The sequence below is a fragment of the Suillus plorans genome (genome assembly GCF_016647745.1).
Source record: "Suillus plorans strain S12 chromosome Unknown HD556scaffold_62, whole genome shotgun sequence".
Classification (NCBI taxonomy): Eukaryota; Fungi; Basidiomycota; class Agaricomycetes; order Boletales; family Suillaceae; genus Suillus; species Suillus plorans.
This window is the reverse complement of record NW_024537446.1, coordinates 59,856-82,538: the sequence shown is the minus strand read 5'-3', so window position 1 is coordinate 82,538 and position 22,683 is coordinate 59,856. Positions and strand designations below refer to the sequence as shown.

General features: G+C 47.7%; 8 protein-coding genes across 8 annotated transcripts; 7 read left to right on the top strand and 1 right to left on the bottom strand.

The window, feature by feature from the left end:
• Position 1: 1 nt before the first annotated feature.
• Positions 2-7,721, top strand: HD556DRAFT_1400042 (uncharacterized protein). The gene is made up of 30 exons (XM_041303806.1): positions 2-304; positions 365-592; positions 644-1,309; positions 1,359-1,587; positions 1,638-1,793; positions 1,843-2,283; positions 2,332-2,440; positions 2,489-2,820; positions 2,871-3,353; positions 3,402-3,646; positions 3,695-3,879; positions 3,934-4,068; positions 4,116-4,276; positions 4,328-4,453; positions 4,509-4,668; positions 4,726-4,782; positions 4,831-5,071; positions 5,118-5,190; positions 5,242-5,305; positions 5,356-5,472; positions 5,521-5,587; positions 5,633-5,667; positions 5,724-5,810; positions 5,864-5,990; positions 6,050-6,173; positions 6,221-6,280; positions 6,334-6,474; positions 6,531-6,703; positions 6,752-7,443; positions 7,504-7,721. Exons 1-30 carry the CDS (start codon positions 119-121, stop codon positions 7,562-7,564), a joined length of 5,961 nt encoding a protein of 1,986 aa, XP_041156167.1. The 5' UTR covers positions 2-118; the 3' UTR covers positions 7,565-7,721.
• Positions 7,722-7,889: 168 nt separating this feature from the next.
• HD556DRAFT_1190602 (uncharacterized protein) lies at positions 7,890-8,039 on the top strand (the record flags this gene model as incomplete). The annotated part of the gene is made up of 1 exon (XM_041296158.1): positions 7,890-8,039. A coding segment is annotated over one exon (150 nt), but the record flags the coding sequence as incomplete, so codon positions are not given.
• Positions 8,040-9,343: 1,304 nt separating this feature from the next.
• Positions 9,344-9,901, top strand: HD556DRAFT_1193629 (uncharacterized protein; the record flags this gene model as incomplete). The annotated part of the gene is made up of 1 exon (XM_041296233.1): positions 9,344-9,901. A coding segment is annotated over one exon (558 nt), but the record flags the coding sequence as incomplete, so codon positions are not given.
• A 1,233-nt stretch (positions 9,902-11,134) lies between these two features.
• On the top strand, positions 11,135-11,944 carry HD556DRAFT_1244348 (uncharacterized protein; the record flags this gene model as incomplete). Its single annotated transcript, XM_041298440.1, has 2 exons — positions 11,135-11,374; positions 11,426-11,944. The coding sequence occupies 2 exons, from the start codon at positions 11,135-11,137 to the stop codon at positions 11,942-11,944; spliced, it is 759 nt and encodes a 252-aa protein (XP_041156164.1).
• A 373-nt stretch (positions 11,945-12,317) lies between these two features.
• HD556DRAFT_1495438 (uncharacterized protein) lies at positions 12,318-13,234 on the top strand (the record flags this gene model as incomplete). The annotated part of the gene is made up of 4 exons (XM_041308867.1): positions 12,318-12,406; positions 12,460-12,530; positions 12,581-12,886; positions 12,941-13,234. The coding sequence occupies 4 exons, from the start codon at positions 12,318-12,320 to the stop codon at positions 13,087-13,089; spliced, it is 615 nt and encodes a 204-aa protein (XP_041156163.1). The 3' UTR covers positions 13,090-13,234.
• Positions 13,213-15,549, bottom strand: HD556DRAFT_1244367 (amino acid/polyamine transporter I; the record flags this gene model as incomplete). Its single annotated transcript, XM_041298443.1, has 15 exons — positions 13,213-13,509; positions 13,562-13,874; positions 13,923-14,070; positions 14,126-14,162; positions 14,210-14,280; positions 14,330-14,392; positions 14,440-14,531; positions 14,580-14,681; positions 14,734-14,824; positions 14,876-14,908; positions 14,963-15,025; positions 15,065-15,149; positions 15,216-15,270; positions 15,327-15,373; positions 15,424-15,549. The coding sequence occupies 15 exons, from the start codon at positions 15,547-15,549 to the stop codon at positions 13,213-13,215; spliced, it is 1,623 nt and encodes a 540-aa protein (XP_041156162.1).
• Positions 15,550-16,067: 518 nt separating this feature from the next.
• Positions 16,068-18,149, top strand: HD556DRAFT_1433860 (cytochrome P450; the record flags this gene model as incomplete). The annotated part of the gene is made up of 11 exons (XM_041305265.1): positions 16,068-16,275; positions 16,329-16,653; positions 16,704-16,852; positions 16,908-17,023; positions 17,074-17,196; positions 17,248-17,437; positions 17,493-17,574; positions 17,629-17,754; positions 17,805-17,830; positions 17,884-18,013; positions 18,068-18,149. The coding sequence occupies 11 exons, from the start codon at positions 16,068-16,070 to the stop codon at positions 18,147-18,149; spliced, it is 1,557 nt and encodes a 518-aa protein (XP_041156161.1).
• A 1,845-nt stretch (positions 18,150-19,994) lies between these two features.
• On the top strand, positions 19,995-21,673 carry HD556DRAFT_1399958 (UbiA prenyltransferase family). Its single transcript, XM_041303805.1, has 4 exons — positions 19,995-20,552; positions 20,607-20,991; positions 21,062-21,381; positions 21,431-21,673. The coding sequence occupies exons 1-4, from the start codon at positions 20,451-20,453 to the stop codon at positions 21,488-21,490; spliced, it is 867 nt and encodes a 288-aa protein (XP_041156160.1). The 5' UTR covers positions 19,995-20,450; the 3' UTR covers positions 21,491-21,673.
• The last annotated feature ends 1,010 nt before the right edge of the window (positions 21,674-22,683 follow it).

The following is a 22,683-nucleotide window of genomic DNA, read 5'->3' as shown; positions in this document are numbered from 1 at the left end:
CAGGTCGTCTTTCGCATGTACGTACTTCAACACTATTCAACATACCCCAATCGTTATTCTCTGGGTCGCGTTCTAACTGATTGGAACTTGAATCTAATCGAGCACAGATCCTGTCGGGATGTTTCGGTCACTTCTTGCACCATGGCAAAGTCATGAAGACTTCGGGCCTACTTCGCCTGCAATTAACATCATTGGTGGCGGTGCCCCAGATACCAGCAACAGTGGTGAACGTGTAGCTAAACAAACCATGCGAGATATGGTAGAGGACTTGAAAGTAACAGAGGCAGTAGTCGCGAAGACAACTGTGAGCCCCGTGTCGTTTTATGTTCAGTGGTCATGGGATACCCATAATCGCATCCTGTAGCTCCTGCAACGGATTGCTACTCTTGTTCGCGAAGTACCCGCAACGAAAGACGCGTTTCGCGATTCAGATGGATTTCTCTTACTGGTCCACGTGCTATCTACACTGTCGACCACGATCGGACGACGAGGATCCCAATCGACGCGTGATGCCGTGGCTTGTATCAAGTCAGTTTTCACGTTGGCCTCTGAGGCTTTGAAGGGACATGCAGTGAACCTTGAGTTCTTTGAGGTGCGTTTCTTTGCGCCTGATGTTAATACTATCGTGACCTCGAGAACCAAGGAATTCATCGGTTACTCTTCGCTTTCCGATGCTGCGGACCTGCTGGTCTCTAATGCAGTGACAGCGGACATGACGCTCGGGTGTTTGTTAGCTCTCTCATTTAGTGATTTCTTCCTCGTGGAATTTTTCAGCTCGTTACGAACAAAAGTGCCTGAGATCGAAGCGATGCACATCCACTTCCTGGAATTTGCACCTGGTCTAGCCAGTATGAGGCTCCCCGGAGCATTCAATGTTCTTTGGAGCTTCATTCTGCGAACAATGAACACGGATCGCGCCTTGAGGCTCATCGTTTACCGGCTTTTAGAACATCTGACGCACAGCACGCATAGAAACCTCGCCGTCCTAAGCATGCAAAATACCTTGCCGCATCTCTTCAAATCGTGGAAGACTAATATGAGCAGCGCCAAAGATGACGATAAGGAGCACCGAATCCTAGCAAAAATTCTTCGGCGTCTTTTTGAAATGGGTGCTAGTACCCAAGACTCGAGAGATTTGCTGCAGTGTACTGCGAAGCAAGATGGAACTGTAGATGCCGACATGCTCGAACTTCTGCGCTCAAGTGCGAAGTCGAGGTGGCCACAGCACTTCTCTCTTGATGGCTGTTCTGCGCTAGCTATGTCGTCCACCGAAATGAAGACTTTCCCTGCCCATGGGTTCACGTTCATGGTAGGTTATTTGATCTGCAGGGGTGCAATCGCGTCTAAATCGTAGGCAGGCCTGGATTTGGCTCGAAAGGATGCCTTCGGAACCACACAAGTTGTTCAGCATATCCTTTGGGTCCAAAGATGCCGTTGCTCTCTCTGTCGGTAGCAACGGGGCATTAGCCTTCCGATCATGCGTCGTTCAAAAAGTTGAAGTGCTTCCGAAGTCGAAACTGGCGGCTTCTCGATGGACACACGTCACCCTTGTGCATCATAACCATAGATCATCGCATCCTTCCGTCTGTACGTGCTTTGGATATACTCTTGTATTCTTTTGACCCGCCGTGTTTCAGGCTTGTTCATTGATGGCGTTCCAAGTGACTCGTTGCAATGGGCATATCCAAAATTCGATGAGACGTCGCCTGCGACTTTGATGGTAGGCGATGACGTTACCGCAGTCGAATCTAGCTGGTGCGTGGCTTCTGCCTACCTGCTTTCTGTCACGCTCGGTAAGCATTTTCTATTAGCAAATGGCTCTGATCACTTCAATCCATGTAGATGACGACTTGCCGAGATTTATACACCACCTAGGCCCCCGATATTCTGAGTCATTCCAAGATCAGACTCTCATCAGGTTCCTGACGTACGAAGCGTCGACTTCGCTTAACATGCACATTACAGCTCAAGGCGCATCGCTACCTGAGAATTCGCAACTCAAGAAGGCCATTCGTGGAGATTCGATTATTAGCGATTCATCGATTATATTTCGCGTCGTCCCTCAACCGCACAATAAAAAGCACCAAATTGTAACTCGAGGCGATGTATTTACAGTATGCTGTCAGTCACTGGACCTTGCCGTGTGGAGGATTGGCGGGGCGGCTTCATTGCTGCGACTAGTAGCACTTGCTCAAACGCCGCATGAACTTTCCAGAGCATTGAGCGTTTTTTCTGACTGTCTTCGCAACAGCTGGCAAAACTCTGATGACATGGAAATGTTACGTGAGTACAGAATATGCGAGATCTTGCTTGTACTTGATTTTCGTATAGATGGTTATGATGTTCTGGCAAGCACGCTGAGAGCTCGAAGTCATCTCATAAACATGACTAGCTTTGAAACATTGTTTGAATTCCTTGGTCTAAATTTCCGTTCTCCAGAGTATGCCTGCCTTATATCTTAACATGCAAGGCACTGACCCTCCATCAGTTTATCCACTGTCGTCAACACCATCGCATACAAAGCCGTGGCACTCGACTTTGAGTTGTGGTCAAAAACTAGTGCCGACATTCAACAGGCTCATCTCGAACATTTCGCCTTCTTGTTGCGTGCCAGCCGTTATAGACAGTTCACCATCAAGATGCGATTGTCGAAACTAGGCATCGTACGCAAGTTATTATTCGCCATTCAGTCAGTCTGGTACCCGCAAGAATCTATATCACTTGTCGTCAACACATTGGTGCTTGTTGCACAATCATCATTTACAGCGGAGGAAGCGATCAAACCAATCGTTTCATACATAGCTGCCACCCTTGTTGAAGGTGAGTTATCTCATCTTCAAACACCTTTCGTCCAATTAGATGTTTCCCAGAGTCCCGATCATCATCTTCATCGTCACCTCGATCAACAACATCCCGTAGAGACTTGCTACAATCTAGTACCAGGAATAAAGCCGAGCAAGTCCTTGAAGGTCTTGTTTCCATAATGCGCATCCCTTCGCTTCACTCTAAGCTTGCTGGTACACTCCCTATGCCACGGATCTGTTTACTGTTGCTTGGGGACCATCCTTCCGCACACACTGCCTGCCAAGTGCTTGGCATGCTTGGCCTCAGCCTAAAAGCCTCGGTATCATCTGGCAAAAACTTCGAGTTGGCCAGTGGTTGGGGTATTCTCAAGACCCTGTTACCTCCAGTCTGGGATCGCAGTGTACATGATGCAGCTTTAGATATCCTCCCCGGGCGCTCTGGAGACAGATTCAGTGATGACTCAGGATCCCCTCAAATGGTGTCTGTGTTTCTCTTTGCGTTGTATCAAGGACTGTCAATCGAGAACAATAATGCTGAACCTGACGAAGGTGGGCCATCCGTTTAATGCCTTGATATTCAATTCACTTTTCGTGCAGCTCCTTCAAAAGATGCGATCATCTGGATTCTCGATGACTTAACAAAGCTGCACGAGTCGAGTTCATCATTCCGCCGCGTCTTCAGGTCCCAAAGCACTGCACAGCTACTTGTTGATGGCCTCAATATATTCTCCCCCGCAAGACAGCCTCCCAGGGTGCTGGATGCCAAAATATCCGTCAAACTAACTCACTTTGGATTACTTGTTGCGATGGGCAAGCACATATATACGTCTCAAAAACAACAGGTATTCTATCGCTTTTTCGTATGACAAGTCCTCTCAGACTATATGCAGATTCTTGATATCGTTCGCCCTGACGCTCAGCCAAAAGGGCGAACTGAGCCTGTAGACACTTCTGGGTCACGACTCGGGCTCGCTCAAGCAGACACAGTCTATAAAGCGTCTGCGCGTCTTGAAGAATGGCGACAGACGATTCTTGTTTCGGAGCGCAAATGCTTCAGACAGACACTATTAGACTTGTGCGTAAATGTCCATGCTCCAGCGACCTTGAGATGTACTGACTGTTGTTATAGGCAGGAAAAGCGACGTAGAGTCGCATCTTTTGAAGAAAATGTATCTGTATCGACGACCGAACGCGATATTTGGCCTCATTTAGCTCGGAAACGCGCGTGGAAATTAGACGAGACCGAAGGACCGCACAGAGTTAGGTCAGTGAGTTCTTTGTTGTTAGAGGCAAAACAATGATATCAGCCAGGACAAAGATGGAGAGCCTCCTGGAAATGTTTGTGCAGGACTCGAGGTCTATTAGTCATGAGGAATCTTCGTCAGCTTTTGATTCAGAGTTGTTGTCGCTGTCCCAGTCAGAACTTGCTTCTCCGAATACTGTGGTTGTCCCATCTTATACAGGCGAAGACGGTTGTTGTTTACTTTTGATGCTTTATCAATGTTGACTAACATTGTTTCCAGGCGATCATCAGCTCGCTGAAGAGGTAACTGAGGACAAACTCAGGAGAGTGAGGCATCAACTCGAACCTGGCGATGTCATTGAGGCTGTTAGCACTGTCTGCCGAGTATCCGGCGTCGATTCCTTTCGTAAGCGGTCAAACTGCTGACTTGCTGACTGGCATTCTCAATCGTTGATTCTTAGTTGGCATGTTGATCTTCGGGCGTACCCACCTGTACATGTTAGAAGGCCTCGTAGAGAATAGTGAAGGCGAAGTTATCGATGCAGGTGATGCGCCGGAAGGATTGTTCCTTATATCCGGAAGTGCCGTGGACGTTCGGAACTCGCAGCGGGCTCCACGATGGTATAGAGAACACTTTTCTATTCTATCTTTTGTCATACTGAATATATTCTGGGACAGGTCATTAGAGCAAGTTTCAGGCTTCTCTGACAGGATGTTCCTTTTCCAGGATGTAGGGTGAGATGCGTCACTCACTGCATGTCGCTTTACTGACCCGGTCGTCAGGTTCGAGATCTTTTTCAAAGATAGCCGCACACTGCTGGTTATTTTCCTTGATAAGTCACGTCGCCAAGTGGCCTCCCAGATGCTTTTGTCGATAGCCTTGAAAATGAGGACATCCGACCCCAGTTCGACACCTAGATCTATTACACCCAAAGCGCTTTTGAGAAGTAGATCATCCACTAGCGCAGTAGAAAAAGAACTCCAATTGGCGCAACAACAGTGGCAGAACAGAGAGCTAAGCAATGTGTGTGATGTTTACATCTCTTATTTCAACACTCACTTTGAAGCAGTTTGGTTATTTGAGTATTCTCAATCAACTGTCAGGACGTACCCCAAACGATGCAACTCAATACCCCGTTTTTCGTCAGTGGCTTTTACCTCCTTATTCACAAGCAAACTCACGGCGACTTTTAGCTTGGGTTCTCAATGATTATGTTTCGGAGGTACTAGATCTTTCATCTACTGATGTGTTTAGAGAGTGAGTTCGTAGACTCCAGATCGTAGACTCCAATTAACATAACAATTCAGTCTCACTAAGCCTATGGGAGCGTTGACGGCTGAGCGTCGTGAGGCTGCGGAAACTCGCTATACTAACCTGAGCAGTGTTGATGAAGAGCCATTCCACTACGGAACACACTTCAGCTCGTAAGTTTATTCTATTTGCCCATATATATATATTGACACCGAGTACAGATCGATGATCGTTTGCCACTTCAATATTCGCATGCAGCCGTTTACCAATATGTTCAAGACGCTACAGGTATGTTCCTTTTTGGTGCGGAAAACCATCTATTTATCCCCTCAGGGAGGAAACTGGGATTTGCCCGACAGGCTTTTTGCGTTAGTCTTTAGTTGGAATCAGGATGTGGGGCAACATGTAATGATTTATACTTCAGTGATATCAGGAGAACATATTCCTCAGCGTCGCATGACATCCGAGGGGATGTGCGTGAATTGATACCCGAATTCTTTACTTGTTCGGAGTAAGTCCTCCGATTGCTGTCCCGTTCAAATTGATAATGATTACTACGTTCAGATTCCTCGAGAATTCATCAAATCTCGACTTCGGTATCTCTCAAACTACGGGAGAACGGATTCACAATGTTAAACTGCCTGCGTGGGCAAAAGGAGACCCGCTCCTGTTCATCGTAATGCATCGCCGTGTAAGTTTTACTATGGAAGATTGTTTTGATTAACTGATTTTATTCTGGTGCGTAAACAGGTTCTTGAGGGCCATTACGTCAGCAAGAATCTTCCCGCTTGGATAGATCTCATATGGGGATGCAAGCAACGAGACGTGGATTCGGTGAACGTTTTTCACCCTCTCAGTTACGAAAGCGCAATTGGTAGGTTTCTCTCTCGGAATTTACTTTTCGTTGATGGGCATGTACAGATCTGGACAAGATTACCAACGATCTTGAGCGACAAGCTACTGTTGGAATCATCCACAATTGTGCGACAGCCCTTGTCCCAGTCACATGAAACAGTCAACTAATAGCAATGCAGTCGGGCAGACTCCCAAGAAGCTCTTCACCTCACCACATCCACCACGAAATCTTGAAGGGTTCCTGAGTCTCCCTGTCACGATAGCCCGTGGTGTCCCTGAGGACGCACTTGCGTTAGCAAGAGATTCCAAGCCTTTCAAAGGCAAGTGTCCCATTTTTTTGCTTCGTTCGTTTCAAGCTTTTAACTATTTGACGCAGTTGTGCTGGATAGTGCTGTGTCGAATATTTCCGTCGACCTGTTTGAGGGGAAATATAGCGGTATCCGTCCGTTGCCTCTTGGAGCGATTGGCCTCCCTTCGATTAGTCATGAACAAATCGAATGGGATCATAACGCGAGTGATCGCTCACTGCGATTGGTATCCCACGGAAAAGTACTCAACTTTTTGTTACGATGGTCTCAGCTAATGTAGCCCTCTCAGGTCACGCAAGTTATCGAACAGGTAACACTCACGTGTGCTGCCTTCGCAGACCAGGACACTCTAGCAACGGGTTCCGGTGATAATATTGTGCGTGTTTGGCGCGTCAACCAAGGTCAAGTGGCGCCTTCGGGTTTTGTTGGAGCTTCGGGGCGGTCTCGCAGGCATGCATCTTCAACACTGTCGATGACGCATCTCCTCAGAGGACATACTGAACGTGTGGCGTGTATTGCAACATCGCGTACATGGTCCGTTATTGTCAGTGGCAGCGAGGACGGGAGTGCCATCGTTTGGGACCTGAACAGAGGGTCTTACCGGCATTCAATTTGGCACGGCAATGAAAGCCTAAGAGCAGAAGTGTATCTATCTGCCATCAATGAGTCTACGGGATACATCGCTACTTGTTCCGTTTCCCACTTAATGTTGCACACAATCAACGCGAGACCAATTGCCAGACTCGACACTGCGCGCGCACTGATTACTTCTCTGGCGTTCCATGAACGTGAATATTCGCATTTGGATATCCTTGCCACGGGTCACGACGATGGTTCAATCACGCTATGGACATGGAACGCAGACGGAACTCCAGCCGGAATGCAAGCGCAATGGGAGTTTGTTGAAGTTCGTCGGATGAATTCTGGAGAGGGGGTATCTGATGTTGCTTTAGGATCTGTTACCGCGCTCAAGTTCATCGGGTATGGGGACAGTTCATTCCAATCTCAAGAAAGCTTACTGACAAAGGTCACTTCTCCTAGTGAACGCCTTTGCGCTGGTTATGCTTCTGGATTGACATATATGTGGACCATTCCTACTTAATGTCAATTGAAACATCGATTGTCGGACTTGAACTAGAGATGATAATCCTTACCCGAAAGATGGGGGATACTGTAACTTGAGTACTTACTTCAAGGATTGCACTCAAATCACATCAATGAATATTGAAATTCTGGCCACCCAGTAGTGCTGATTATGTAATCATTAGTTACTTTCTTCCTAGTGTCACCCCCTTGGTCACCCTTTTCAACAATTTTTGATGGTTTTGTATCTTGCTTGAAACATGTCTACTGCAGGGGAATCTCCTGCGGGAGAGTTGTCAGAGTTTGACACGCAATTTGAACCTCGGTCTAACGATGACGATGCTCTATGGGAAGTCATAGAAATCGTTGCCGAGCGGGGTAAGAAATATCGGGTTAGGTGGGCAGGCAACGATCCCAAGACGGGGAGGCCGTGGGCGTTAGACTGGGTACCCAAGCATGACTGTACAGATCACCTTGTAGAAGAGTGGAAGAGGAAAAAGGCCGCGAAGAAACGTCAATCGAGCAAGACTGGTAAGTGCCATTGTAACAGCAACAAGTCTGACACGTATCATTCCTTCTATCAGGTGGCCAGAAAACTGCTTCACGCGCCTCGACGTCTTCGAAGGTTTCTGCGACTTCTACTTCCCGAAAATCACGCTCTCTTGCGGAAGAAAGCGTCCCTATTTTAACAGACTATGATGAACCTCCTCGTGCTCAAGCATCAACATCAAAAGCACAGGTCTCGTCTTCAAAGCGTAAACGTGCAGATATGGCAAAGGACCTATCAAGTTCAAGCGACTCGGTGAATCCTTCAGAGTCGGAGCATCCAAGGAAGAAGAAGAAACTCATCACTGGTGAACAAACCAGTACGAAGTTGAAGCGCAAGGCTACACAACGCGCCCCCGCTAACCACAGTCAATTTATCGAGTCAGATGCCGATGATAACGTCGTTGCATCAGGCGGAGTAGGCGATGGAATTTCAGTCACTAGAGTTGGTCCGCCTAGAAAACGCGCCGTGCCCAAGCCCAAAGACGACGTCCCCTCATCCGCCACTGATCATCGTCGCGTCACGACCACCCAAAAACCTGAAGAATCCAGTGGCCCAAGTCGAAATGTGCAGTCATTTTCGAAGAACGATGTTATCGAGTTGTCATCTACAGAGGAAGCCGAATTGATACCCAACTCGAAAAAGCCACCCATAGCTCGCTTCGCTAATAAGAAGACAACATCAAATATAGCACCACAAGAGACTGCAGCCAAACACGTCGTGACTCAATCCTCAGTCGGATCACGCATTCCTACTCCTGCGATACTCCATCCCAGGAAGTCATCTTCAGTCTCTCCCCCTCCAATTTTGCTGCGCCAACCATCATTGTCTCCTGCCGCCCTAGCTCGCTTAGAGATATTTGACCGCATGATGGGCATCGTTTCGGATAAAGGTGACGGAGATCCTTATGCAAATATGGGCGAGAATGCAGACTATGGTACTGCAGATCCTTACGACACGCCTCTTAATCCGCCTCTTAAGTTTATAACGCCTCCACCCACGACTGCTACTGCGACAGGTTACAAGAAACCTACCAGCGATTCACCGTTTTCTGGGATTGTCCCAGAGACAGAGTCTTCGCAGTCCCAGCCTTCACTTCCCAATCACATGACGAATGGGAAGCACACCGATCAGCCGCCACCACCCAAACAACCTTCTTTCCCAAGATCTACTTCAAGGAAGGCCCAGGCAGCATCAGCCTTGCCTACCGTCGCTTCAAGCAGTGAAGTGCCACTTCGACCACGGAAACTACCCACAAAGCCAATTCCACGTATCTCTCCCAAAACCTTTCGTAAGACGGTTGAATCGCTCACCACAGAACATGATAACGAACCTCCGATGAGCTCCATTGAAAGCTTCCCATCTCCGCGGAAAGATAAGGGAAAGCGGCGATACTCTGGTCCTGACGAATATTCAAGCGACGATGAGCTTGTTCCTGGTGTCACTGATGCGGCACTGCAAGCTAGAGGGAAAACACTGTATGAGCAGGCTTTGCGCGAGAAGGAACTTTTCCAAGTTGCCGATAAACCACCTAAGAAAACTATCAACGACCTTGCACGATTACATGCGCCTCTGGCTATGACAAGCAACGGCAAACAGTCGAGATCAGACACTCACCCATTCGCGTCTAACAAGGGAGCTCACGAGGGAGACTTCGAAATGGTTCAGCAGATGGAGGATGCATATGTTGACCTCAGCGGAGGAAATAGCACGACTATCGACACTTTCACACAAAGTGGGCCCCAAGACAAAGAGACTCAGCGTATCCTTCTTCGTGAGGAGGACGAGGAATGTACGCAGGAGGCCTTGTTCAGTGGCAATCCAGCGCTTGTGGTGCCAAAGGTAGATGTTGTGGAAAAAATTGAAGTGCGACGGCAGGATGTAGCCATTGACGATACAGAGACGGGCAATGATAATGATGGTGTTCAGGTTCGTCGCTAATATATTTTGTTGGCTCCCACCTCATTTCATTTAGCCGCCTCCTGTACCTACGGAGCCAGGGGGAAATAACCACGAATCGAATCAGCCTTCAATGCATGCAACGCATGCAGATGACTTACAAGTTGCCAGTATGATCGCCAACCCAAGTCAGGGTCAGCAGCAAGGCAGGGATGATGAAGATTTTGATACGTCAAATATTAACTTGAACAGTTCACCAACACGTAGTGTACCGCAGCACGATGTATGTATCGCATTGCAGCCCAACTTTACCGATAGACTAACTAACCCCTTTACCTTTTTGCACAGAGCGACGTGACTGTGAGACGGCTCAATCAGGCACTGTCCGCCCTCCACAAGAAGTCTGACGAGATTCAAGCTTTACAAGTTGCATTGGCACTTGAGCGCGAGAAAACTTCAAAACTCGAAGCCGAGGTAAAGGCGGCCTGCCAGCCCCCAAGCGCGACTACTCGAGAAGGAATCGCATCAAACGCCCAGCCCGTGGGCACAATGCACACCAATTCAGCTGTTTCTGAGCTTGCCGACATGAGAGTCAAGTGGAACCAAGAGCGCGCAGTTTGGGAGGCGGGGTGCCGTAATTTGGAAGAGGATATCGTGAGGCTCACCGCTGAGCGAGATCGCTTTGAAACCAAGGCACGCCCGGTTGACGAGCTTAGAGCGGCTTGGGATGCGGACCAGGCGACTTTCCGGCGAGAACGCGAGCTATGGGAGAATGAACGCAAGAAATTGGATCTCCAAGTGGCCGAAATGCTTGGTGAGCGGACCGGATGGGTGGAGGAACGTGATCGTCTTGCTGCTCAGATCAAGTCGTTGACGGAGACTTGCGGCACCTTTAAAGCGGCGCGAGCTCAATGGGAACAAGAACAAACAGTTATCACGGCGGAGCGTGCTGCATGGGTATCAGAACGGGAGAATTGGGCACAACAACAAACAGCAAGTGCCCGAGAACGTGCGTTGTGGGACGCGCATCGAGAAGCCATGGAGCTACAAAGTACCAAATGGGAAGCCGATCGTGCTGAATGGGTACGTAGCAAGGAACTTTGGGAATCCGAGCGCGAAAAGTGGTCTGCTGAGCGCGCCTCCATGATCGAGACGCACGAGGCACTTGTTGCGGACGTGACGAGATCAAATTCTTCTTTGGACGCCTTGACTCGCTCCAAGGGTCTGGCTGAAAAGGACCGCGACTTTTTCCGTGATCAATACACGCAGGCTTCTAGTTTCGTGAACATCACCAGAACAGAGAATGTTGAGTTGGAGCAGAAGGCTAAGATTGCAGAAGGTCAGGCACGCGATGGAGTTACTCTGATCAAACACATGTTCGAGGTAATTTATCTGATTGTGTTTGGTTCATCTCTTGACAACGTTGTGATACAGAGTCAGATAAAGGCGCTGAAAGAAGACGTCGATCGATGGAGGGGTGTTTCCGCCCTTCTTCAGGAGAAAGATCGGCGAACAGATGATATTGTCAGACGGCGTGCTGCCGAACACCCTGAGCTTGTAGAACGATGCCGGCAACTGGAATGTCAGGTTGGCTCCTTGCGTGCTGACCTCATCGAGCTTGGACGTAATCATCAAAAGTCTTCCGTGGAGCACGACAAGATTCAAGATCTGAAACTCTCCGAAGCCCGAGAGCACGATCAGATGCCCAATTTCCATTTGATGAAACTGTCATACGCCGAGCTTGAACCAGGTGAAATTGTAGAGCTAAACGGTCTGTCGGATCCAGACACCAGCTCCCTGAGCCAGGTGGACGCTTTAGGAGTTGACGTTAGCCCGGGGGAAGCCGATGAGGACGAGTGTGGGCTGTATCCCTGCAAATGGAAAATTGGCGCCGACATAATCGACCAATGCCAGCAGTCCTTTGACTGCAGAGAGGTAGGTTCAGTTCTCTAAACCGATTAAGTAAGTTCTCAACGCCAGTATAGGATCTGGATAGGCACATGCGTGATCATCATTATCGCCCTCAACTAGAAGCGAGCGGTCATGTCTGAGTTCTGAGTGATGATCGGATCTTATTTTTTTACTGTAAGGGGTATCTGCATTCTGATCTTCACAGAAGGCAAACAACACATGATAGTTTTTGGGACTCGTGTCAAGTCATGATGATATTTGGCGTGACTTTTCATTGCGCCCAAGGAGCGGATCTACGTAGTTCAGATCTTTCAGAGGTGATATAACATTCCTGCTTTTATGATACATTCGTAACTTGTTCGTAACTGCGCCGCACTGTAGCCACTACCACGCCACTCTCTGATACCATATGACCATGGCCAAGATTTTACTCCTCGTCTCGCTCTTTCTGACATTTGCGTTCTCGGTTGTGGGGTTGTCGGTTGTGATCAATGCTCTAGTGAAGTGAGTAAAGACTGTAACTTCCACGAGGACTGAATTGAAGAGTCACAATGAAGGTCCAACCAAGAAGACTCGTACATTAGGAGCGTGGCCCCTAATGGCACCATCGTGGATATTAACTATCATGGTAAGGTGCTTGTGAGACACGTAATGGGCTTCTTTGACGCTCGTCTCAAGACATCTACTCGGTTTGCGCTGTCATGGCGGCAGCCTGCGCACTTTTGACAGTCCTCTCCCTCGTCTCAGCTTTCTCCCAAATTTCATCAATCGGGAGAAAACAGCGCCTTGTGCGCCTCCAAGTTTTTCTCATATTGTTTGGCGCCCTGTGGCTTTTGGCTACTGTCATCGCGTGTGATGTTCTCTTCGCCACTCGATCAACCAAAATCACAGCAACTCTGAATGGTGTTGCACTATCTCAAAGTGTCATTCAGCAGTTCGAGCAAAGTATCGGTGTCTCACCTGAATATAGTAAGCAGAGCTACCGTGCGTATTATAAACCAGTTATAGTATTCGATCTCCGTGCTAAACGAGACAAAGTGCGACTATGTGCGATCCTTCCATGGTTCGCAGTTCTTTTCGCAACACTCAGCGGACTGTTACTCCACAAGGCTGCTAGGAACATCGATGGCTATAGGAACGCGGAGGCAACGGAGTCGGAGAAGATTGCACGAGCCTCTAATGAGTAATAGGCTTGAAACATGGGATGATCATTCGTATAAAATTTGGAATCCACTGCATATCTTGTGTTGAATTATAGTTACTGTAGTATATATACCAGCTGGTGCTTAATGACGGCACGCGAATACGACTTATGAATCTACTGCTGATCCAGAGAGATCTGTATCACGATTTTCCTTCCTCTCACACACCGAATTCTCATCTCCACCTTTAATAGCAGGTGCGAAGTTGGATTTAGGTCCGTTGAACCAGTGCACACCTCCATATACTGGGCAGTAATACCAGAAAACAGAAAGCGACATGTATCCTCCCAGGACAACGACTGTATAGTTCATCGTCTGGGCATTTATTTGCGCGGTGGAAGGGAAGAAGAAAATGATGATCATGAAGACCATCCACGATACAGCGATCGTAGCGATAGGAAAACTCTGCGCGAGGAAATTAGCAGGAATACCATGACATTACTACAGCTCGACTGACCAGTCTCCCAAGATTAAATGGGCCAGGTTTGAAATCGTTCTTGAACACAAAGCGAGTCGCGATTGGCGTTATGTAAGAGACGTATGATGCGGTGACAGCAATTGTGAATACCGCGTCGATAGCCTGGGTGCCTGCAAACGCCAAAAGTCCGATTGCGAGAGCAAGGGCGGCGTCAAACCAGACTGTATTAACTGGTGTTCTTGTATAGCCATTGATCTGGTATAAATACTGTGAAAATGGGAGGGCTCCATCGCGAGCAAATGCAAAGGTCTGGCGAGAGCCGACCAGGAGACAGCTGGACCCCATCATGTACCTGCTCTGCGATTAGCCTATGGACGTACTGCATGTCGATAAACCGCACTGCGCTAAAATAACGAAACACCAGAGAGCTAAGGCTCCACTCTTTCCGAGTGAATTATACAAGATCTGCGCCATGGGCTGGCCTATGGGACTAGTTAGGATGGCGTTAAGGTCAGTGCCCATGCAAAAGGCAAGCGAGACGTTGATTCCTAGATAAGAAGATGTCCTCAAAATCATAGCGATGTTGTACATCATTCCACATACCCCAGCCAAGGATGGCTGACATGGCAATGGAACTAATCTAACTGGGGTAAGCTGAATAATCGCTCATTTTCTAGTGTTACTTACAATTGCCCATGGTATCGCGGTAGCGGCATTCGAGGCTTCCTCGCTCATATGCACGCTAGAATCATAACCCCCTGGTGGGTTGGGAACGTGAACCGACAATTCAGAATAAGATGTTCTAACCTATCGTATACAGAGGAGCCATTAAGCTCAAAATGAATGCAAACACCGATGGCCAGCCGTCCACTACAACTGATCGTGAGCCGCGATTTTAACTGGCACATAATACATACAACTTGTAAAGCTCCCTAGTGCAAAATTCGCGCTGTTTCGGTATTTTGATGGCGTTGCGATCGGGAGTACAATGATGACTATGACGCAGAGGCTCCAGGAATGTTCAAAAAACGATCAGAGAGGAATACATAATACTCACCACACATTTAGCAAGATGTATAACCTCTGCAGTCTTGCCAAGAATTTGGTACCGAGGCTGACGAGGATGGCATGTGATAACACTAACGCTGCATATATGCCGCTGGTGACAGACAATCATAAAGGGTGTGATGTCGGGAAGAGGACGGGCTCACTAAAGCTGCTCGTTGGTCGTTGCATACGCCTGGTCAGAGGCGATACCAACTGCTGCAGTGATTTGAATTGCGCAAGCCCAGTCCACAGAAGCTAGTCCCACGATATCAGAAACAGGTTGTGTGAAGGAATGAAGCTTGTTACCGACTGCTGTGATGGACTGTATAGTATTTGAATCTGCGGAGGTCAGCACGGGTTGCATATCATGTCAAACTCAAACATGGGACTTACAGCCAACTATCCATGCCAGAAAATTGCGACACCGTGGAGAGGCAAGTGAGTAAGTCCAATAAACTTTGTTGAGTCAAGTCTGTGACGACGACAGTCTAGGACATACACCACCGGAAGTAGGCGCTGCTGACGCGAGTTCTGCCATTGCTAATCCAATACACATGATAAAACCACTGGCAATCGCCCACTGCGCAGAGGAAGAGTATGAGACTTTATGAGAGAGTACTCTTCGCATATGAATATCAACACTTACCCCCCAGACCATCGCGAGAGGCCCGCCATTTGGGACGGCATAGAATAGCACAGATCTGAGTAGCTTTGTCAGTAAACAAGCTATGCTCAGTGTGTCGGAGCGGCAGCTTACGCTATAGAAGGGAGTAGTCCTATATAGCTGAATGCGACTCCAAACACCTGTACAATGGGTTTGATTACGCGTGTGTTTGAGTCATTGGCAAGCCTACCTCTAGTGGAGTGAATGCCCTGTGAAACTCCTGCTTGTATCCCAACTTGGCAAGAATCTCCTCGGAGTCGTCTGTGTTTGGTTGTAAGTGTAACTTGGAGGCTGCGGCAGGAGTCCTTGTAGCCATACTAGTACGCTACGAGTTGCAGAACTGCAAGGGCAACCGTGACTTTGAACGAGCCGAAGTCTTCAAGCAAGAGCCGAGAATTACGCATGATATACCAATGTATCAACGTAAGTTGACTTAGTTATACTCATATGGTGCCAGGTGGACCGAACACTGGTAAGACCAGGTCCTCGGAAGTGCCAGGGGTCCTAGCGACTAAGCGCAGCGGTAGGTTCGTACTAGTCTGCGAAGTTGTAGTTTCAAGTTGTCCTCGATCATATATGAGAGAGTTGCAGCCTCTCGCTAGAGGTTTGGCCTCGGGTTTCCCTTGCAGTCGGTACCCTGTCCAACCGCCGGAGACAGTGATAAAACAGCATGTATAGTAAGCAACTCGATCGCGAGCACTACTAGTACGTATCAAGAAGTTTGTCCAGTTAATATCAGATATTTTAATTTCCCCCACATCTTGTTCTTATCTAGCAATCAATTCGCTCTACATCCCCGTTCTCGAGTTGCTCATCCTTTGCAAGTAGTAGATCATGTTGACAACCACCAACGTTACCTGGCTAGACCTACTACTATGCCTTACCGGTGTTACAGCCGGAGTCTATCTGGTAAAGCAGGTGGTCAAGAAGAATCCTGCACCTTATCCACCTGGTCCCCAAGGGTGGCCTCTCATTGGCAATATTCTAGACATGCCTCGCGTCAAGCCCTGGCTCACATTTACTGAGTGGGGTCAGAAGTATGGCGAGTGCCTTCCTTTTTCCAAAGTCACGCATTTTCAAAAATATTTTCTGCAGGTGATATCACACATATTAAGATTCTGGGTCGGCACATCATTGTGCTGAACTCTGTCAAGGCTGCAATGGAAACGATGGACAGTAAAAGCATTGTGTACTCTGACCGTCCTGTTCTTCCCATACTTGGCGAACTTGTTGGCTGGAAGAACGCTTTGCCTTTCATGGCTTATGGTCACCATTTTCGCCTGCAGCGCAGGAACTTCCATCAGGTCATTGGAACTCGTGCCGCAGTGGAAGTATACAATATGAGCGAGGAGGTTGAAATTCGCCGGTTTCTGAAGCGTGTGCTTGCAAAACCCGACCAACTGCAGGAGCATATTCGACAGTATGTATTATTTATCCTCGCAGTGATACTATCTTAGATTTTTACTATAGTACTGTTGGCACTGTTATTCTGCGCATCTCTCATGGTTATGAAGTGCAAGAGAACAATGATCCTTTCATTGACCTTGCAAACCGCGTTACAACCTATGCCTCGCAGGCCGCAGCTCCCAGTGCCGTTATGATTGATATCTTGCCATTCTGTGAGCTACATTATTCTGATGTTTGCGCTGGCTTCTGATGATCTGGCAATCTTAGTGACAAAGGTCCCCGCTTGGTTTCCCGGTGCTGGCTTCAAGCGCACAGCACGTAAAGGGCGTGAGAACCTTGAAGAGATGGTTTCTGCACCCCACAAGTTTGTCAAGGACCAAATGGTGACCAATTTTCAGTTTTGCGATCATGGATTGAAGTTCAAATCTTCCAGATTGCCGGCATCGCCCCTGTGTCTTTTACCTCGACTCTCTTGGAAGGCAGTGATGTGTCTGCGGAAGAGGAACACGGTGTGAAGTGGTCTGCTTTTTCCCTAATCACCGGTGGTACCGATACGGTCTGTCCTTCCCTATAACATCTTTTGAGAGCACCTAACCTATTTCCTCAGACTGTTGCTGCATTATACTCGCTTTTTTTAGCTATGACACTTTTCCCTGATGTGCAGAAGAAAGCTCAGGCTGAAATAGATGCAGTTGTCGGTCCTGACCGTTTTCCCACCTTTGCCGACCGTGACTCCCTCCCCTATACTAATGCCCTTGTCAAAGAAATCCTCCGCTGGCATGTTGTCTCTCCTGCAGGTATCGAGATCTCGTTTATGACACCACTATTTGATGATGGGTATCTCAATGACAGCTCTCCCTCACTGTGTGACTAAAGACGATATCCATGACGGGTACTATATTCCAAAAGGCTCCATAATCTTACCTAACATTTGGTTAGTCCTCCCCTTCGAATGATGAACAGAATAAGATGTTCTGAGTTGCAACAGGTTCATGCTCAACGATCCACGGACATATGCTAGCCCCTCGCAATTCAATCCTGAACGCTTCTTAGCTAAGGATGGAAAGGAACCCGAGACGGAGCCTCGCACAGCCTGCTTCGGATTCGGTAGACGGTAAGGATATAGCAGGTTTTGAGCGTGAATGCTAACTCCTGGCTCCACAGTATTTGCCCAGGTGTGTCAGACTCGCGTCAATCGACAAACATATATCTGAGCTGCTAACTTTTCATTGGACATTGACAGCCCTCCACCTCGCCGATGCCTTCATTTGGATATCTACTGCAATGTCACTTGCTGCGTTTGATATTTCAAAGGTCGTCGAGGATGGTGTTGAGATCACACCTGAAGTCGATCCATCCACAGCTTCATCCAGGTATGTCGCATATTTTGTCACGTTCCGCGCTAGTTTGAATATACACACTCCCAGCCACCCTAAACCCTTCAAGTGTTCTATCAAGCCTCGCTCCGCAATTGCCCTTGAGCTCATTGAGCAAGATGCTAACTACTAAGTGCACGAATGATGAGACTGGAGAAACACAGAGGGATAACATTTATGAAAGGTCAGGTTTTTTTTGTTTTATCAGTGTTTGTTGTCCATTAGTAGACAAAACGTACAAGTGTATACTATGAAATGCTATGTGCTTCGATGAGTCATGCGATGTGGGGCTGATGCGTCAATGTCATGGAGGCGTTTGTAGCATGGGGAGTCGCATAATGTTCACTGCCTCACGTTGTTTCAGAGCTGATGTGTTAACATGACCGCACTATTTCTGGATATCAAGGATTTCGGCAGTGCGTGAGGCTCATGATGCTTAGGAGAAAGGTTTCCTCATCACAGTCGCAAGACCATATAGAGCGGTGCGCGGAGAGTCCGAGCCTATACTTGCCAATGTTCCCAACCCCGGTAGCTGCTGCTGGTTCTCCTGAAGAATTCGTACCGTTTTAGTGGCATATTGGGTGTGTTACCCTCTGAAGAACCGGCTTATCGCGTACTGTAATTATAACGCTTATTCACACACATACCTTTCTGATGAGCGAAACTCACGAAACAATTAGACGATTTCCCTAGAAAGCTCCATGGCAATGAGGAGTTGGTAACACCTCAGTCCGTAATTCTGTCGCCCCAGCGCACTGCATCGTTTCAAGAGAATAGCAGGAGCTGATAAATGAGTGAGGTTTTTTCGCGAGGATTGTATTCACTTGATACGCGGATGACAAGATAACAAAATCTATTCATATAGTGGACGACAGGTGTAAGGTTGTGTGTGAGTTCGAAGGGGAAAGTGAACAAAACGAAGTAGATACGAGACGAGTGCAAAGGTAATCGAGACGAGGCTTTTTGGTCGTGCTTGGAGCAGGGATCTGAACATAGAATTTGCTGACTAGACTGGAATGAGAATGAGGAGCATGTGGAAAGAGTAAAGATATAGGTCGAGGTACGGGGATCGTGGAACGAGAGCACGAGGTAAATTAACGAAAGAGTAAAAGAATGGAGAGGGATGTATCTGACTCGGCGAAAGATCAATGTGTCATGTGGATGGTTTCGAATGCATGGCTAAATCGAGAATTGATTTTGAAGCGTTAGTCGGGGCGTAAAGGATATACTATCCTTACACAGGTTACGGTTTGATCTAGCATTACAGGCGTACCTGTAAATCCGTGTCACTCTCTCAACACAATTCCCTTGCTTGCAGACTGGGACTCGAGTAGCATGGGGCGACCTTGGCCTGGTAAAAGAGTGATGGTGGGCTTTCAGATCAGTCGGCAAATAGAACTGTAACCTATCATCCACCACGTGTCCGAGCCTATTCCACTGGGAGATATTGGTAAGATTGGCCTTGTCAGCTACTTAGTTGTATACCATACCTTGTAGAGACAAAGTTCATGGCTGCTGTCAAAAAGCCTCATGGACGACATAGTTCACATGGATACAGCAAGAACCCCGCAGGAATGTGGGGAATTCATGTAGTGTATCTGTGCAATATCTACCAATGAAGTCGGAGCTACACTCCAATTGGGAGCCTTGTGCCCGAGATTGACTACATTGGGATGTCACAGGATCTAAGAATGAAGACTATCAGCTCAAAGGGGGGCAAATAGAATACATGCAGTATGATTGCCCCAACAACTTGGCTTGATGCATGATGTACGATTGATAAAACTTCATGCAGCGTGTTTTGAGGATGTGTAACGGAGTTACTATCAACTGACCACTAGTGCTAGTGACGGGAGAACCCCGAATAGCAGACTTTTACCCTATCATTCGACCGGGAACATTCTTCGCCGATCGGTGTCGTTGTCTTCGAGCCCATCGCTAAATAGTCAGCGCCACAGCGTGCAAGTTGCAAATTTTACGCCAAGCAAATACATACAAATTTACGTGTCCAAACGGAGTGAGCGTTTACAAAACACTACTGTATTCTGTGCACTGAAGCCCCTGGATGGCAGAAAAACATCCCTTGCAGTTCTTATGAAGAACTACTCTGCACCGATTTTGAAAATGGAGATGAACGACTCTGGCCATTAGCTTTATACTAGCTAGTACCTTACTTGGGGTGCAGTATTCCGCTCGTGACACGCTTGGATAGTACTTACGTGAACTGCACAAGGTTGGGAATGCTTTTGTATCTCCCAGAAGCAACCCAGAAGCAAGCCTGAGGGTGACCTATTTGGCTTGTAGGATCACTGCCACTGCCATGCGCATTTCGGTGAGTTTTCATGCTAGTTATTTGGCAACTTCAAGTCTTTAGCAGCACGTCAGGCTATATAAGTGCTGGCTGCCGGCTCAAAAATGAGCAAACAATCAGACCATGCTGTCTCAAGCCTTAGAGAGCGGTCGTCGTATCAGCCGGCACATCATGACATTATTCTTGTTCACAAAGTCCGATGTGTTGACAGTTCTTATCCCAATCGTGCGTGCCCCTACATGTTGCTTGTATATTCCTTGACATCACTTTGTGCATCAGACTCTATCTACCTTCGCAGCTGCTCCCCATCCCGATGTAACTCGCATGCCGGACATCATCATATGGATATGGCTGCACCTCCTGAAACATGACATATGCAACCAAATGCAGGATCCAGAGGAGGACCGGAAAAACAAGCCTTATCGCCCTCTTCCTGCCGGTCTTATCACTGCTCAAAATGCGGCAGATGTGCGCTGGCTGCTAGTGCCGGTCTGCCTTATATTTTCTGCCATGTATGACATCAAGGCTCTTGCTTGTAGCGCTTTTCTAGAAGCCCTCAGCATCTGGTATAACGAGTTTGGTGGCGATGAGACTGGTCTTTCGAAGAATTTATTGACGACTATCGCATATGCAACTCTCGAATTAGGCGCAATGGTCGTGATTGGTATGTGGGCCGTGCTAGAGGACATAAGCAAGCTTTTTCGCTGACTAGGCATTTATGTTTTCATAACCAGGGTCTAGCATTGATAAGATTTGGGCACATGCAGTCGCCTTCAGTTCTGTAGTGTTTGCAACGACGATTCACGCGCAAGATTTCAAAGATGAGGAGGGAGATCGATTGGCAGGAAGACGTACTCTCGTCACTTTGTTCCCTGCCTTTGCACGCATGTCCATGATGATTGGCATCCCCCTTTGGTCACTCTACCTCAGCAGACTTTGGAAGGTAGATCTCGTCTCTTCTATCGCATTCATAGCATACGGAACGATTGTTGGGGCAAGATTCATGGTTTATAGGACTGCAGGTGCCCACAAACAATCGTGCAAACTATATAGCGTCAGTGATCTCGAGTCCGAAAATTCTACTTACTGACTCATTCCTTTAGCTATGGTACACCCTCGTCCACTTACTCCCCGGCTATTGGCGATTTTTCAACAGCACTTGAAATGGGAAGCCCAGTGCAATGTATTGTATTGCGAAGGAATGCTTGTAATAGTAGGTTGTAATTTTTTGCCGCATCTCGAATTTTTTGGGTAAAAGGCACTTCTTACATTTTTTCTATCTACTTCCTGTCCACCTATGAAGCCTGTTCCATCTAGTGTGCTGAATGTAACATTTTTTGAGACTCGATCGTGATGTAGCAATCACACAAAGCCTGGCGCTGCCTCGAAACCTCACGGGCACCCCTCAAGCCAGAGCGTGACCTCTGGAGGATCTCCCACCACTTGCTGCATTCGCCCATTCACCAGGAAAATGTTAGATCGTTTATTTAGTAAAAGACATAACATGAAAGATGATTCAAGAAAAATGCAAGTGAATTTGATTATAGCAAACACTGAACATTATGGAGACATGCGAAAAATTTATTTCCAAACAAATTAGGAAGACACGTCTCTATGTTCTAAGCTCGTCCAACTTCGACAAAGGATCTCAAGACGAACATGTCGAAGTCATCATTGCCGTTCGAGTTGCTGTTCACGAGTACGAGAAGGTTCAAATCCTGTAGTAGTTGCGAGGGAATTAATCGTTATCTTGTCTGGAAAGCGAGCTCGCAGGTGTGGCAGAGAATCATGATAGCGGTGGTACTGGTGCAGGCTCGTATTTTGGGATACCTGGCGATGATGCATTAATGACTCGGATACCGATAAGATACGAGCAGTACAATTCTAAGTTCTCCATACCTGAGGAGATGCAGTTGATGCCGGAGACATTGATGCTGAATAACTCGGTAACAGCGCGTCGGAGACCGAGAAATAATGTAGGATGGATTTGGCGGAGGGAAGGCAGGCTTTGGTGGAGAACGACAATGGTGGCCGTACGAGCGGGCGGGTGCCAAAAACATATCCTCAATCACTGGAGAAGGATGAGGGCCGCCAGCGAAGGTGATGGACGAGTGGAGTTTGGTCGGCGGAGGGCATACCCTGCCGCATGCACTGATGAAACTTGACTTAGGAGCTAGAGGAGCATGGTGGGTATTCTGGAGAAGCAAAGAGATGGGTAACGAAAAACCTGAGCTGTAGGCTTAGTTTATTGAAGTTTAGGTGGCGCCTTTCGTTGGATCATCGTTGGCAAGCGCCAGAAAGTTGTCTTGTTCATGGTCAAGAGGTTTTTGCCATCCTACTACTCGGGTAAGTCAGA